This window comes from Mytilus galloprovincialis, chromosome 14 (genome assembly GCF_965363235.1).
Source record: "Mytilus galloprovincialis chromosome 14, xbMytGall1.hap1.1, whole genome shotgun sequence".
In the NCBI taxonomy this organism is placed as follows: Eukaryota; Metazoa; Mollusca; class Bivalvia; order Mytilida; family Mytilidae; genus Mytilus; species Mytilus galloprovincialis.
In genome coordinates this window covers 55,581,519-55,598,810 of record NC_134851.1, presented here as the reverse complement: position 1 = coordinate 55,598,810, position 17,292 = coordinate 55,581,519, and the positions used below count along the sequence as shown (strand labels likewise).

At 32.4% G+C, this 17,292-nt stretch overlaps 1 protein-coding gene across 1 annotated transcript; it reads left to right on the top strand.

Annotated features, from left to right (window-relative positions):
- The first annotated feature begins 515 nt into the window (after nucleotides 1-515).
- LOC143058116 (putative ankyrin repeat protein RF_p14) lies at nucleotides 516-11,391 on the top strand. Its single transcript, XM_076231577.1, has 4 exons — nucleotides 516-668; nucleotides 3,519-3,542; nucleotides 5,768-5,854; nucleotides 11,242-11,391. The coding sequence occupies exons 2-4, from the start codon at nucleotides 3,525-3,527 to the stop codon at nucleotides 11,389-11,391; spliced, it is 255 nt and encodes an 84-aa protein (XP_076087692.1). The 5' UTR covers nucleotides 516-668; nucleotides 3,519-3,524.
- Nucleotides 11,392-17,292: the final 5,901 nt, after the last annotated feature.

The window sequence follows — 17,292 nt, the reverse complement described above, 5'->3', positions numbered from 1 at the left end:
TACTACCATACGATACCATTGTTTCACACTGTCATTACAAGACTTTTGTCATTTATTAGTTGGGTGTTGTAATAGTATGTTATTGTAATTATATCGTATATACTTTAATAGTAAATAATTAAGTATAGGACTATGTGGTATGCTTGATAATGAGACAGCTCTCCATCCAAGTCAAAATTTGTTAAAGTAACCATTATAGGTCAAAGTTCGATCTTCAACACGGAGCCTTGGCTCACACTGAACAGCAAGCTATACAAGGATTCAAAACTGACTAGTTAAATATCATAATTACCATTCATATAGGAAAACCAACGATATAATTTAAATAGAAAAACGAGAAAAACCTATGAACAATATGACCAAAGACAAATACTGAACATCATGTCATCTGTACATTTTGTGAATTTTTTTATAAGCATGAATTTCAAAATTATCAACTTGATGGCAATTGCCTTTATACTCTCTCATGTTTTGATTTTTTTTTATCAGGTTACAGAACTTACAGAGTTTTATGTGTCTGGAATCAAACAAGGGGAAAAGTGTCCAGTTCAACTTGGTTTTTTATTCAATAAAATATTTGTGTCAGGTAAAATTGAATTGGGAAAAGACCTCCTACCACCCTGTACCACTGTTCTCATTGTCATTAAAAGATTTCAGTTATCTATAAGGTAAGTGTTGAAATAATGTGCTACATACTTAAATGAATAAGCTTATTTATAATTGATAGATGACTGCACTCTGTTCGCAGCTGACCAGTATTTGCTTTGATCAGATATCAATTTTATAGCTCAAACATAACAAACGAATAAAAAACAATTGCATATTCTTCAGTTGGTAAAGCAGTGTAAAAGTAATAGTCTTTTCATTTTAGTTTCCTGTCATACATGGTGTAAATTCGGAAGTAAAAGAAGCATAATTTAAAATGAAAAAAATAACGACTGACCTGGCGAAAATTTCCTTTGTGCTGCTCTCGTGCTTTTGACATTTGCAAAGTTACACGAGTAGTCAGTTCTTACTTTTATCATTACGTGTCTGAAATCAAACAAAGGGAGGAGGGTGCAGTCAAATGTTTTATACAATCAATTATTTGTTTCAGGAAAAAAACACTTAGATGATGTTCTTGCTACCCTCTTGTATCATTGATCCCCTCTCCCTATAAAAGATTTCCTTCATTAATTTAGGTAAGTGTTGTAATAATATGTCATATACTTCAATGAATAAGTTTAATACGAATTGATAGATGGCTGCCCATGGTTCTCCACAGAAATATAAAGCAAGGCAGATAACCCAACGGAACATACCCAACCGTGTCGTGAACCTTTAGATTTGCAGAGAAGTCCCAATTACAAAGTCTTCAATGTGTCCCGTTTAAGGTTTGAATATACTGAATGTTTTCAAGAAAAATGCACTTCTTTCACTCGCATGCAAGTCATAGGATTCAGAGTAAACTTTTACACATATTAAGCTCACCTGGCACTTAAGGCCAGTCTGAGCTTTTGCTGTTACTTTGTGTCTTTCATTTACAAAGATCAAATGTTCTAAATAATGATATCTACATAAAGACTATTGACATCAAACATGCAAATGTAGATAAAAGACACACGTAGCAATACGCACAGCAAAATTGAGTTTAAAAGAAATCCGAGTCCAATGTCTGAATAGGGAACTCCTTATATCAGTTATTGGCCCTAAATAAAGAATTGAACATTCTATTTCTTTTTGAGTATATTTATCCTGAAAAATGTAATAAATCAATAAAAAAATTAAAATGCAAAAATAATCAACAATACACGATCTACATCGTCAGTTGACACTTTATTGTAGTTATTTCCCTTTATGCCAACTTAAATACAAATGAGACATATCTCTGTGTCTACGCTTTTTATTATCATTTTAGTTTTCATATTGCTTGAAATTCCATTGGAAAGGTAAATTCAGTGCAATTTAAAAGTGAACACGCCTGTTAGCTAGATACTGGTTTTACAAAACATTTAAATAGTATGTAGACGACAGGGTGACACTTTGCTCCTCCTACCTACAAGGTGATTTATAAGGCAAATTAAAATACAGTTATTCATAGATATCCAAATATTCAGCTGTTAATCTATATGGTATGATTTCCCATGAAACAACTCTCAACCAGAGACGACATGACTTAAAATGTATCAACTATTGGATTACTTGATGTTTCAATGATTCACACCCATTCCACATAGTAACTTGTAGCTTGTTTAATCACAACCCTTGCCAAAAGAATACCTTAGAAACTAAACAGTCAAAGCAATACCGAACCCACCCAAAAACTAGTAATGCTTTAAGTTACTTTGGAAGCTTAAGCATAACCTTCCAGATTCTCGTGTCAAGTAAAACCGATGATGACACGATCATAGACAGAGGACAGGATTGTGGCGACGATAATTGACTCGTGGCTCATATAAAGTCTTGCTACTTCTGTAAAACTTCATTAATAGCTGTCAATGTAACGTATATTTTTTTTGTAGATATATAGACTATGTTAATTATTTGTCAAATATATGGTTTAATAAAATATTTTAGGTATACTTCAACTTTAGTTAGTCCAGAGCAAATTCGAATTTATCATATCATAACAAAGAAGCTTCAGTAAGATTTGTCTATTTGCTTTTTAAAACTAGTTCGTTCATTTCTTTTTTTCCCCTGTTTATGAATAGAAATACGAGGTCTTACAAGCCTGATGGGTATAAATATGAACATATCAGGCTAATATATCATATAGAATTTAAATTTAAAAGTTCAAAAGAAGATGTTGTTTGAGTGCCATTGAGACACCTGTATATCTACGTCCGAATATATTCAATGTCAAATCATTATAGGTCATGTAGCCTTCAAAGCGGAGCCTTTGCTTATACCGAACAACAAGCTATAAAGTACCCAAAAATGACTGGCATAAAACAACTCAAACATGAAAATCAATGGTTTCATCTATATTTAAACGTAAAACGACAACAAACTTATCAACCAACTCTACAAACGACAACCACTCAACAACAGGCTCCGGACATGTGCTTTGGTTTAACATTTTAGTAAATTTTGCTACACATAGACAAAATGAAGGACTCAATCTAGACTATTTGCTGAACTCTATCTTGAAACCTAATTAGAACCGTTGTACAGGTTATTTTTAGGTTATGCCATGTAAAACAGGTTCTAATCTAGCATCGCCTTAATTGAAAAAAAAACCGTTGCAATACTAAACTCCTTGTGGCCTAATTATTTTTATGGTGAAAAGAACCTAAATCCATGCCTTCTCTAATCAAGGTTAGTGGTTCATATTAAGTTGAATTGGGTTCAGGTTATACTACTAACTACTAATTATATTAGACAGTAATTTAAGAACACACAAAAACCACACTGCCTCTAACAGGGCCAACCTAACCTTGATTTACATAAGTAAATAAAAAGTACAAAGTATATGTCTGAAAATATTCAACTAACCTTGATCTCATGACTCCTGAATGTATTTTTTTCTCTATTTGCAGGACATCATGGAAAGTTTGAATGAGGTAAGAATTTCCTCCTGAAAAGGACGATTTGCATGTGACTTACTGTTGTCTTTTTGCACACAAAAAAATATGTATGTGGTATTTTGGCACAAAAACTAGAGGAATATAAGTATGGTTTAAATGAATTAAATTTCAAACTGTGAAATAACAGTGTCAGAAATACTACAAAATTAATATATATGTTTCTGTTGTCTGTAGGTTTTATTTTTTAAAGGAAAACACTTGATTACAGCAATTTTATTTTGGTAGTCACTGTTCTTGATATAAATTCTTAAATAGCAAATTTTTGGAAATACAAAAATCATTAAAAGAGGTCAAAGATATATAAATATTAGTACTTTAAACAATTTCACTATAGAATTAATTGCCTTTTTGTGCAGAATTCAGTTCTAATAATTCTAATATTTTTAGAAATATGATATTTATATGTTATTTACAAATGGAATATGAAAGTGTTATCCGATTTTTAATCAATGTAATAAAGCAGGAAATAGCTTAACACCTGCTTAATGTCGATGTCGCTTTCAAAACTATCCAGATAAGTCTTAAAATATTTATAAAATATTAAATTATTATTGTTTGTTTTAGGATACTATCTTAGTGTGTTTCAATTAATCATTTATCTGTTCAATAAAAAAATACTTAGTACTGTTTAGAATTTGATTAAATAAAATTTGATAGTATTAGCAATTGTGAAAGCACTTTCTATATATACCGGTGATGGAACTGATACTTCTTTTTTTAGTTTGCATCACTAGGTTATTAAGTTTGATCTGAATTGCCATTTCAATCTCGACAGCTCTTAAAAGATAGATCAATGAATATTTTTGTCATTTTTGCCTCTCTTTGACGGACTCAAAAAGCAAGACATATGCAAAGTCTTTCCGACGGCGTCGCTGGCGGAGGTGTTTATAATATTGGATTGTTATTGGATTTAGTTTATCGTGAAGTATCAGTTGTTAGTCAATGATACTTGGTATGCAGTTGTATTAGTATTGGGTAATCTCATTTCCATGGAGATATTTTGACTCTAGCGCCTCAGTCTTTGTCTATTGACTTTTAAACGTTTACTTAGTTTACATGTATTAGTTTGTGTTATGTCAGTTTAAGGGGAAATTGTGGTTTGGAAATTCCGTAGTCAAAAGTACGTAATATGTTAATAGCGATTGCATTAGTCTATGTTGAATGTTAAGTTAATAATATTTGGTATGCAAACGCATAGGCATTTGCAAGTCTCATTTTTATTGAGATTATATAGCCCGGCCCCTCATCATGGTTTATTGACTTCAAACCTTTTACCTGTTGTATAAATATTGGCACATCTCATGGAAATTGATCAGCCCTGTACCTGCAGTCATAGTTCATGGACTTTGTATATGTGATTTATTTACGTGTTAAAGTATTGTTACTTTAATTTCAACATTTTACATTATCAAAATAATAAAATACAATGAAAAAGGCGAGACATATTTTTGTGTAAACAGTTTATTAGTCTTTTAGTCAATTTTGAGGCTTATCCTTTGCAGTAATTCAGTGCTGTAAGTAGTCAAATCCGAATCGCTAGCAATCATTTAATATCTGTTCAGACTATGTAAAGACAACTCAGTAGTCATTGCTATTAACAAGTGCAAGCCGTGTATGCAAAGTAAATTCATAATATATGCTCACTTGTAATTTAAATTGTTAATCGTTATAATTAATCTTCGCAGGCATTGAAACTCATAGATCCTCAATAAATATTGTAGTTGGTTTTTGTTTGTCGTGTCGAAAACCCGAAAGTAAGTTGTACATCTAAATGTGCTCCTGGAATCGCGGCATTAAAAAATACAAGCTAGAGATACAAATATACTTCAACCAAGCTATGAATTGTTCATACATATTTTGTTTTACAAATATGACTTTGTTTAAACACTTTTAGCCAAATTATGTTAGATATTTAGTGAGGGATACTATTATTGTGTCAAGATTTCTTAACTGATCATTTGAGGAATTAGGAATTTTAATAGAAAAATATGCATACAGTAAGAAGTGCCCGGAAACAGAGGCAGGATTGCATACTTTATATAATCGTGTATGTTATTATTAACTTTTACGGAACTCCATAGTAAAAGTGGTACAGTTTTAGGTGAGATATGAGTTCCTCTGGCAAATATTATTGTCTTTGTTTCAAAATGGCAACTTACAGCTATGCATTCAAGACGGTAATGGCTTTGATTTGCTTACAGAAACTACGTAGGGCTGCTATGAATGGTAGATTAAAAGATTTGAAAAGGTGGATACAACAGGGAGCAGATTTGGAATATAGAGATAGTGTGAGTAAAATAACAGAATTGTATCTATGAAGATATTATTATACACTTGAAATTGGGACTCACCAAAAATGTTGGTTACTCCTGACAAAGATCAATTTACAGTTAACTTATTGCTACATAAATTATTTAATAGATATTCGAGATCCTGTTAAAATTACACGTTGCATTTCTTTATAGCTGTTATTGTATAAATGAGAAGTGAATTCAGCATAAATGCTGGTCACTTCCAAGTGTGACTAGTGAACAGAACTATTGTAGTTTTGTTTTTCTTCAAACACGCAGTAAAAACCTTAAAAAAGCTTGTGGAAGTGAAACTCCTTTGCAAGTACGCACTCATGTCTGGTCAGAATGGGGACAACAAATCTGATGTATCATGTTCTCTAGTACACTAAAAACCCTTGTAACATCTTTTTGATTCAGTGGGTAGTCTTTTGCAAGACAAAATTATGTCCCTATCTTATACACAATCATTTTCTAGTGGCAAATTTTCCTGACCTTTATCCTGGACAATCTGTACATGTATTTCAAGACCGTTCTTTTGTATTAATGGTCAATTACTTAACGCCTGGAATATTCATGAAATACTGTCGAACTTCTTTGTGTCGAAAACTTGAATGAGTCGAAGAAATTTCCCAGTAGCGGTAAATTTCCTGTATAATGACCGGAAGAGATTGTTAAAACTTTAAATACAAATGTCAAGGAAAATGCAAACCACGAAAATTGAAATCCACGAAAATAATTGAGTCCATAGTATAATGAAGGCATTTATTTAAACATATGATAACTTTTCACTGAATAACCAGCAGAATTGATTGACTGATTATCGGTTGCTTAACGTCAAGTGGTAAGCACAGTCGTACCACAATATGAGGAAGTCGAATGGACCAGACCAGAGTATTCAACTTATCCGAGGTCGATTGTGCCGTCATAAATTTGGAAAATATTAAATACAACACGGTATGAGATTTATGTTACCTAGATACTTTTGAACATAAGGCCATTTTTCTATATGACAATTTCTAATTGTGATTTAAATCTCCATATTTTTTGGTAATTCAGATACAAATCATGCGTTAATTTTTTTTTATAGTATATACTAATATTCACAAAGGTCAGTCATTATAATTATTGAAAGGTCTCTACTTTTACTATTACATTATTATAAATTTATCCTAATTGTCCTTATCCTTTTATTAATTGTAATTAATGAATTTGAATTTTAAGGATTCATTTCGGTATTTAAAATTTATTTTTGTTGTGTCAAGTGAAATACGTTCAACACTAACGTTCACCTTGAACTATCATTAAAGGTTAATAAATGAAGGTCACCATAAACATGTCATTTAACCAGTTATACAGACACGTATGTAATCAGTTTTAATTTCCTTTTAGAGAGATAAGTGACACAAGAATACATCCGATTTGAATTTTTTATCATTATTCAAAAATTCCTACTTTCAAACTTCGAGAAATCTGAATCAATGTAAATTGATTTAATATCGAAGGGACTAAATTTTTTTCTATTTAACAGAATATTCGACCAAACGAGTTCGAGTCATCAGAGGTTATTATACATCAATCAAACGCGAAATTTACCGCTACTGAGAAATTACTTCGACTCATCTAAGTTTTTGACACAAGGAAGTTCGACTGTATTTTATGAATGTTCAAGACGATGAATTAACTGTTTACAAAACTTTTGATTTTTTTTAAATACTAACTTAAAGGATTTTCTACCACAGGAATATATTATCTTTGTTGTATTTGGCAAACTTTCATGAATTGTGGTGCTCAATGCTATTCAACTTCGTACTTTATTTGGCCTTTAATTGTTTTATGATTTGAGCGTCACTGATGAGTTTTTTTGTAGACGAAACGCGCGTCTGGCGCAAGTACCAAAATATAATCCTGGTATCAATTATGAGTTTATTTTCATGCTTTGCCTACATGTACCAAAAATAAGTAATTTGTCGGACATTTGCATTTGTTGTTGACATATAACTACGAAACTTTGGTAAATTGGTATCCAACGGAAATTTTTTAAAGTATTCAGCAAAGATTAATCTCGAGAAAGATGTGTATTTCAGATGAATGTTTGTTCCCAGTTTTGTTGTGCAATTCTAGTATAGTGTTAACTTGCGATTAAACTTAGTAACCTAAAATCTTATTTTGAAGAAAAAAAAATGTTTTGAATAAAAACAGAATAAAATCATCTCTGGAATACATATCATTAAAATAGTTCACTGCAAGTTGTTATTATTACTGTGGCATTGATGAATAAAATTCAACAAGACTATTTAATTCCATAAGTTATATTGTTTATGACAGGAACAATAAAGTTCACACCTTTGACTCCTAAAGAATGAGTAACAAACTTTAATTAAGGTTAGGTGAAGTAGGACACACATTGATTTTTTCGAATACAGTGTTTATATATATTGCTATTGAAATATTTTTGTTTACTTATTTCTGGACATGAATGACATTCTTCTTACAACATTTTAATTTACCTGTACACGAAAACATTGTGATAGACACTTGCAATTTAATTATTTATGATCCCCCGCAGACTAAGCTGAAATTCAAGTTATCAGTTTCTCTACATTTTGGTCCAATGCAATGAATTGTAAACCAGTAGGGGACTATGCATTACAATGCAATGCCCTCCGAGTGCTTGTTTAGAAGCCTATAGACATGTTTTAGTACAAATAATTCTACTTTCAAATAAGTTTTTAATGCAAAATCAGTCGTTGAAATTATATGGATTTAATATTTTTAACATGAAACTCAAGAAAGAAAACATACTATCCTTTTACAAGTTCCCCAAAGTTTATCTTTCAAAACCGCGAGTTATGTAAATAGTCTTACCATTGCTTTATGGGCTTCAATTCTCAGCCTTAGGCTGCAAATATCATAAGAATGTTTCTTATTTTTGATCATTTTCTTAAGACTTCTTACTTACTTTTAAATAGTTGTACATTGGCTTTATCAAATTCTGACAAGTAATTATAAACTGCAAAACAAACAAATGATTGTCCACAATTGAATCGAAGTTTTACGTGAACCTGTTTAAATAGACTTTTTAAGAAGGGATATAGTTACGATACTGTTGTCAGGTCATTGAAAATTGCATATTTTTGCGTTAATATTGATTCACTTATAGGGTCTTTGCATCGGAACTAAACACATCTATTTAAAAACCAGTTGTTGGCATGACACGGGTTATGTTCTTCTCATATATGTTATGATGGTATGATACTAAACCCCTAACGGGAAGGATTGTGCCTGATATTCATATGATGAAATCATAATCTTTCAATCAGTTTAATTGAAGTCTGGAGCTGGCATGTCAGTTAACTGCTAGTTGTCTGTTGTTATTTATGTATTATTGTCATTTTGTTTATTTTCTTTGGTTACATCTTCTGGCATCGGACTCAGACTTCTCTTGAACTGAATTTTAAATGTGCGTATAGTTATGCGTTTACTTTTCTACACTGGCTAGAGGTATAGGAGGGGGGGTTGAGATCTCATCAACATGTTTAACCCCGCCGCATTTTTGCGCCTGTCCCAAGTCAGGAGCCTCTGGCCTTTGTTAGTCTTGTATCATTTTAATTTTAGTTTCTTGTGTACAATTTGGAAATTAGTATGGCGTTCATTATCACTGAATTAGTATATATTTGTTAAGGGGCCAGCTGAAGGACGCCATCGGGTGCGGGAATTTCTCGCTACATTGAAGACCTGTTGGTGACCTTCTGCTGTTGTTTTTTCTATGGTCGGGTTGTTGTCTCTTTGACACATTCCCCATTTCCATACTCAATTTTATGTTCACCCAGAATGACCATTGCTTTCAATGAATATCTATCTTTTGTCTTATAGAATTATTGAAAATGAGACCCAAGGAAGAAAGTATCGGAAACATTAATCTCTTTTGAATTTTTAAAACAGAGAACGACCAATTTACATATCCCATGAAATTTTTTGTTCTCTATCCGTGAGAATTGATACCTACGAAAATAAATTAATTCACAGTACCTATATATAGCTAATGAAATAACATTCTCATCTTATAGTCCATTATATAGTAAATCTATATAATCTAACGCACAATTGATGACAAAGTTCTATAAATAAACACACCACTAATGTAAAGTCCCCCACTATATATATAAATATCACTGATGTCAAAGCTCAGTGAAGTAACACAGCACTGCAGGTAAAACTATAAATATAAACATCCAATATGGCGTAGCTCTATTAATTAAAAAAAAACACAAATGAAGACATAGTATTATCAAACATCACTGAAAGTGAGGCTCTATAAATTAACACACTACTAATGGTGAAGCTCTATGTATAAATTACAACAACAGGGATGGAGAAGCTCAATGGCTTTACACTAAACTGATTCGATAGCCATATACAAATTTACACAACACTGATTTGGACGCTAACAGAAATTATCACACCACAGATGAAAAAGCTCTTTAGATTAAGATACGAATGAAAACACTTTATATTCACACAAATGAATGCGAAGCTCTATAGTGTAACACAACTCTGGCGGGAAAAAATAAAGATATATAGATTAGCAAAACACTAAGAGTGAAGCTCCATAAATAAAACAAAACACTGATGAAGGCACCGTTTATTCACACTTCACTGATAGTAAATATATAAATTAACACACCGTTTATTTTGAAGCTCCATCGTAAAAACGAAAACCCCAGTGATAATGAGAGTGTACATCGATGATACTGATATATAAAAATTAAAACACCACTGATGGGGAGGCTCTATATATTAACACACCACTATTAGAGAAGCTCTATGAATAAACAGCTCTATTAATTAATGTTGGTGAGGTTGCAGCTCTTCAAATGATACACAACTCATGATTAAGTTCTATAAATTCACACATTAATAATAATGACACCTTAAATTTACCAGAAGTGAGGCTTTATAAACAATATATCACTGATAGCAAAGTTCTATAAATTGACATGACCTTGATCAAAAATCTTAACGCATTACAGCTCCATGAACTAACAGACTACTGACGGCAAAGCTCTATAAATGAAAGAAAACACTTATTGTAAATAATATAAATTTAAAATTACATTAATGGCAAAACTAATTAAATTTTCCTCATCCTTAGGGATCCATTAATACAAATATTATATACATTATCAAAATGTGTTAATATAATCGTTCTGACCATCACATGGCAATAATGTGTTGCTCATGTAGAATATAAAACAAGTGTGACTGGTCGTTTGATTCAGTTTGTACCACTGATTAATGCACTATATATTTTATTTATATTGATTACACAACATTGTCCAGTTTATGACACAAGTTTTGATGTCTGTAATATGTTGATATTACAGGATGGAATTACACCATTATTATGGGCAGCAAATAATGGACACCTTGAGATCGTCCATTATCTGGTAACAGTTGGCTGTGATAAAGAAACGATTGACACCAAGGTGATTATAGACATTACCTCCTCAGTCTCATATTACTATTTATTTTGAATCAATACAAAATAATGTTGTTTATCAGACAGGTTTTATGGACAACAAAAACTGTAAGAACTGAAATAAATCGTGTTAACATTTCAATTGTCGAACTGAATCAGATAATAAACATGACAAAGGTAAATTTTGTTTTCTTACAAAACCTCATAATGTTTAACTCTTATTTCCCCTGGAACAATTGATATGCATTCTACAGATTGACTGTAAACATCTCTAATTTATAAAAAAAAAATATATTAGTGGGATTTCATTTAACTTGTTTTGCCCTACTTCATCCATTAATAACTCAGATCTAATTTTTGATTAAATTGTATACAATGGGATTTCATTTTACTTATTTTGTCCTTCTGTATCCTTTATACACATGTTTCATACATCACAAAACAGTACAGTTTTTTTTATTTATATATAATCGTTTGGATCAATGAATTGCATTTATTTGTTGTTGATCTAGAACATATCAATAATGAAAACATATATAAGGTCACCCATCCAAAATTCGCACCTACTTATGCTGACACCTAACATCATGAATCAGTGATGTTGTTTTTTCATAAATTCATACACAACTGATGGCGACACCCTAAATTCACCTACCAGTGATGGTGACACTATAAATAAACAGAACACTGATTGTGATATTCTTTAAATTCACACACTACTGATGTTGACACCTTTTAATTCACACTCAAATGATGGTGATATTCGAAATGAAACATCAATGATAAAGACAACCTGATATAACACACAACAGGCTGTGACAACACCAAGTCAAAGACCTTGATAGTGACACCTGATATTCAAACGCCTTATATTATCAAGAACAATGAATTAACACAACACTGATATTAACAAGCAAGTATAAAATAACTGCTCATAGTTATGACCATAAATTAACACCAATGAGAATACATTAAATTCACACACAACTGATTTTTACATTTTGAATTTCCACACCACAGATTTTCAGACCTTAAAATCGGTAATTGATTAAGATGCTCTAATTTCATACACTACTGATATTGACAACTTTAAATCATACGTCAGTGATGATGATGCTCTAAATACACATACCAGTCATGATGACTTATTAAATACACACACAACTGATGGTCATTTCATGGTAATTTTCAATTTACTGATTGTCCGACCAATGATGATGACATGGTCAATTTGCACACTACTGAATGTCCCACCAATGATGATAACATGGTAAATTTGCAAACCACTAAATGTCATACCATTGATGATGACATGGTAAATTCGCAAACCACTGATGGCCACTCCATTGATGATGACATGATTAATTCGCAAACAAATGATGGGCACTCCATTGATGATGACATGATTAATTCGCAAACAACTGATGGGCACTCCATTGATGATGGCATGGTCAATTCGCAAACTATTGATGGTCATTCCATTGATGAAGGCATGGTAAATTCGCAGACCACTGATAGTCACACCGTTGATGATGGCATGGTAAAGTTGCAAACCACTGATAGTCAGACCATTCATGATGACATAGTTTATTTACAAACCATTGATAATTACGCCATTCATGAAGACCAGGTACATTTGCAAACCACTGATGGTCACATTTGATGATATCATTGTAAATTCGTAAATCATTCATAATCACTTCGTTTATAACGGCATGGTTAATTTGTGAACTACTGATGGTCACACCGTTAATAATGTCATGGTAAATTCGTTAACCATTGATGGTCACACCATTGATGATGGCATGATAAATTTGAAAACAACTTACGTCACAACATAGAGAACGACATTGTAAATGCATACACCACTGATTTTCATACTTCATCTAAGGAATTTAATATTTTATACTTCTGTTTTAATATGAACGTTTTATTGATTGGCTGACATCTTAAAACATAACAAGTTGTGAATTTGATTATTTTTAATCTAGAGTATATGAATTATAATCGCAAATCAGTCATGATGAGACCCTTAATTCGTACACAAGTGATGATTTCATCATGAATTCACACACCACTAATGATGGCGCCGTAAATTCATACACCAGTAACGGTATCATTATAGATTCACACACCACTGATTTTTAATCCTTCAATTCATCCACCAATAATGATGATATCCCTAACTCACACACCACTGATGGTGACTCCTTCAATTCATCAGCTAATAATGATGATATCCCTAGCTCACACACCACTGATGGTAATTCCTTCAATTCATCAACTAATATTGATGATGTCCCTAGCTCACACACCACTGATGATTACTCCTTCAATTCCTCAACTAATAATGATGATATCCCTAACTCACACACCACTGATGATTACTCCTTCAATTCATCAACTAATAATGATGATATCCCTAGCTCACACACCACTGATGATTACTCCTTCAATTCCTCAACTAATAATGATGATATCCCTAACTCACACACCACTGATGATTACTCCTTCAATTCATCAACTAATAATGATGATATCCCTAACTCACACACCACTGATGATTACTCCTTCAATTCATCAACTAATATTGATGATATCCCTAACTCACACACCACTGATGATTACTCCTTCAATTAATCAACTAATAATGATGATATCCCTAGCTCACACACCACTGATGATTACTCCTTCAATTCATCAACTAATATTGATGATATCCCTAACTCACACACCACTGATAATTACTCCTTCAATTCATCAACTAATATTGATGATATCCCTAGCTCACACACCACTGATGATTACTCCTTCAATTCATCAACTAATAATGATGATATCCCTAGCTCACACACCACTGATGATTACTCCTTCAATTCATCAACTAATATTGATGATATCCCTAACTCACACACCACTGATGATTACTTCTTCAATTCAACAACTAATAATGATGATATCCCTAGCTCACACACCACTGATGATTACTCCATCAATTCCTCAACTAATAATGATGATATCCCTAACTCACACACCACTGATGATTACTCCTTCAATTCATCAACTAATATTGATGATATCCCTAAATCACACACCACTGATGATTACTCCTTCAATTCATCAATTAATAATGATGATATCCCTAGCTCACACACCACTGATGATTACTCCTTCAATTCATCAACTAATATTGATGATATCCCTAACTCACACACCACTGATAATTACTCCTTCAATTCATCAACTAATATTGATGATATCCCTAGCTCACACACCACTGATGATTACTCCTTCAATTCATCAACTAATAATGATGATATCCCTAGCTCACAAACCACTAATGATTACTCCTTCAATTCATCAACTAATATTGATGATATCCCTAACTCACACACCACTGATAATTACTCCTTCAATTCATCAACTAATATTGATGATATCCCTAGCTCAAACACCACTGATGATTACTCCTTCAATTCATCAACTAATAATGATGATATCCCTAGCTCACACACCACTGATGATTACTCCTTCAATTCATCAATTAATATTGATGATATCCCTAACTCACACACCACTAATGATTACTCCTTCAATTCATCAACTAATAATGATGATATCCCTAGCTCACACACCACTGATGATTACTCCTTCAATTCATCAACTAATATTGATGATATCCCTAACTCACACACCACTGATGATTACTCCTTCAATTCATCAACTAATATTGATGATATCCCTAACTCACACACTACTAATGATTACTCCTTCAATTCATCAACTAATAATGATGATATCCCTAGCTCACACACCACTGATGATTACTCCTTCAATTCATCAACTAATATTGATGATATCCCTAACTCACACACCACTAATGATTACTCCTTCAATTCATCAACTAATAATGATGATATCCCTAGCTCACACACCACTGATGATTACTCCTTCAATTCATCAACTAATATTGATGATATCCCTAACTCACACACCACTAATGATTACTCCTTCAATTCATCAACTAATAATGATGATATCCCTAGCTCACACACCACTGATGAAATCTGCTTCCGTGTATCCATCAATAATAGTGATAACTCTATTAATCATATATTTAGTAGAAAATACAACAATTTTGTATATCTAATAAAGTTTCTTTTTTCCAGTCTGTATCATCTACCCTGTATCGTATACCCCGTATCGCATAGCAAACCCCGTGTCGCATACCTGGCGTGACGTCATAATTTGAATGACATCAATGTTTGACCTATGACTTCCAGTTGCTGTATTTCCTTGCATAGGAAAAATGAGTTCCACTAAAAAAAATGTCCTAGCATCTCAATTTAAATCGATAATTTTCCCCAAAAAAATTACCAAATAACTTTACGAGCGATTTACATAAATAAAAAAAGACACAAAAAGATGCAGAAATAACTGAATTTTTATTGTCTCTTTGGTCATAATTTTCGTGAAGTTTGTTTTCATTACCTGTTTGATTAAACACAAATGGAAATTTATACGATTTTAAATTTGTTAGAATAGATAGCAAACTTTTCAAGAAATATTTTTCTTGCTGTTCACCTCGTCAGATATTTAAATGATCATGAATATTATTATCGCCAAATAAAAAATAAAACTTTAAATATTTCTACATCTTTTGATATTTATTTGATAAATATTAATTTCAGTTGAAATAAAAGCCAAGTCAGTATCGTTAGTAGATGCATTTTGAAACGTGACCTTTTACGTATATTGAGAATGTTATAAGGTTATAGAGGACATTACGATGTGGATATTAGGCAAAGAAGGAAATCTATAGAAAAAACAAGTCAGCTGGAAAAATACAGAAAAATCATTATGTTTTTTTGAAGCTTATAATTTCGGACAATTTAAAAAAAAAAAAGGAAATCCCATTAATCTGAGTCTATTAAAATATATGATAAACAGAATAATACATGGCAAAATCCGTATCGCATGCTGCATCACCACTCGACCAATATCAGCCCTCGGGACCATCGGCACCCGGGACTGATATTGGTTTCTCGTGGTGACACAGCATGCGATACGGAATTTGCCATGTATTATTCTATATTCATCATATACTTCATGTCTAATACAGTGCTGCTTGAATATGTGTAACGACCGATAGAAAACAACCCATATTTGCACACCTGGTCTGATAACCCGTATCAGCCCAATGACGTTACTACTCGGGTTGATATAGCCGTATCGGCCTGGGCATAAAATCCATACCATTTTCCGGTGTATATCTTCTTTATTTTCGGAAGAATATGTTAGAGGTTATAACATGGCCTTTTTCATATCGGCCCGGATATCATCCCTCGACCCTATAAGCACCTTGACTACGTCTCGGGATGATACCTGGGGTAATATGGGAGAGGCCATGTATAAATCTCTATTTCACATAGCACTGATAATTACTCCTTAAATTTATCCACCAAAAGGGTGATATACCTAATGCATATACCTATCATGCTGATTCCTTCAATTCGTTCAAATGTCACAATTGTGATATCCCTTATTCAAAAAAAAGTAAAAACACAAAAATACTGAACTCCGAGGAAAATTCAAAAAGGAAAATCAAAAATCAAAAGGCAAAATCAAAAGTCCAAGCACATCAAACGAATGGATAACAACTGTCATATTCCTGACTTGGTACAGGCATTTTCTAATGTAGAAAATGGTGGATTGAACCTGGTTTTATAGCTAGCTAAACCTCTCACTTGTATGACAGTCGCATCAAATTCCATTACATTGTCAACGATGCATGAACAAAACAAACATACTCAAAGAGTAAAAATGTCAAAAATAAGGGTACAATAGTCAATATTGTGTTATCATCTTAATATCACTACATAAACAACAAATGTAACAAAGTAGCACAAAAAGACATACATCAAATTCAACATTATCATTTTGCTTTTCCTATACG

Bases quoted from the DNA above. Each gene is read 5' to 3' on its own strand.
- LOC143058116 (XM_076231577.1), top strand. The intron at 5,855-11,241 runs GTGAGTAAAATA...TTGATATTACAG, and splicing joins ATTTGGAATATAGAGATAGT to GATGGAATTACACCATTATT.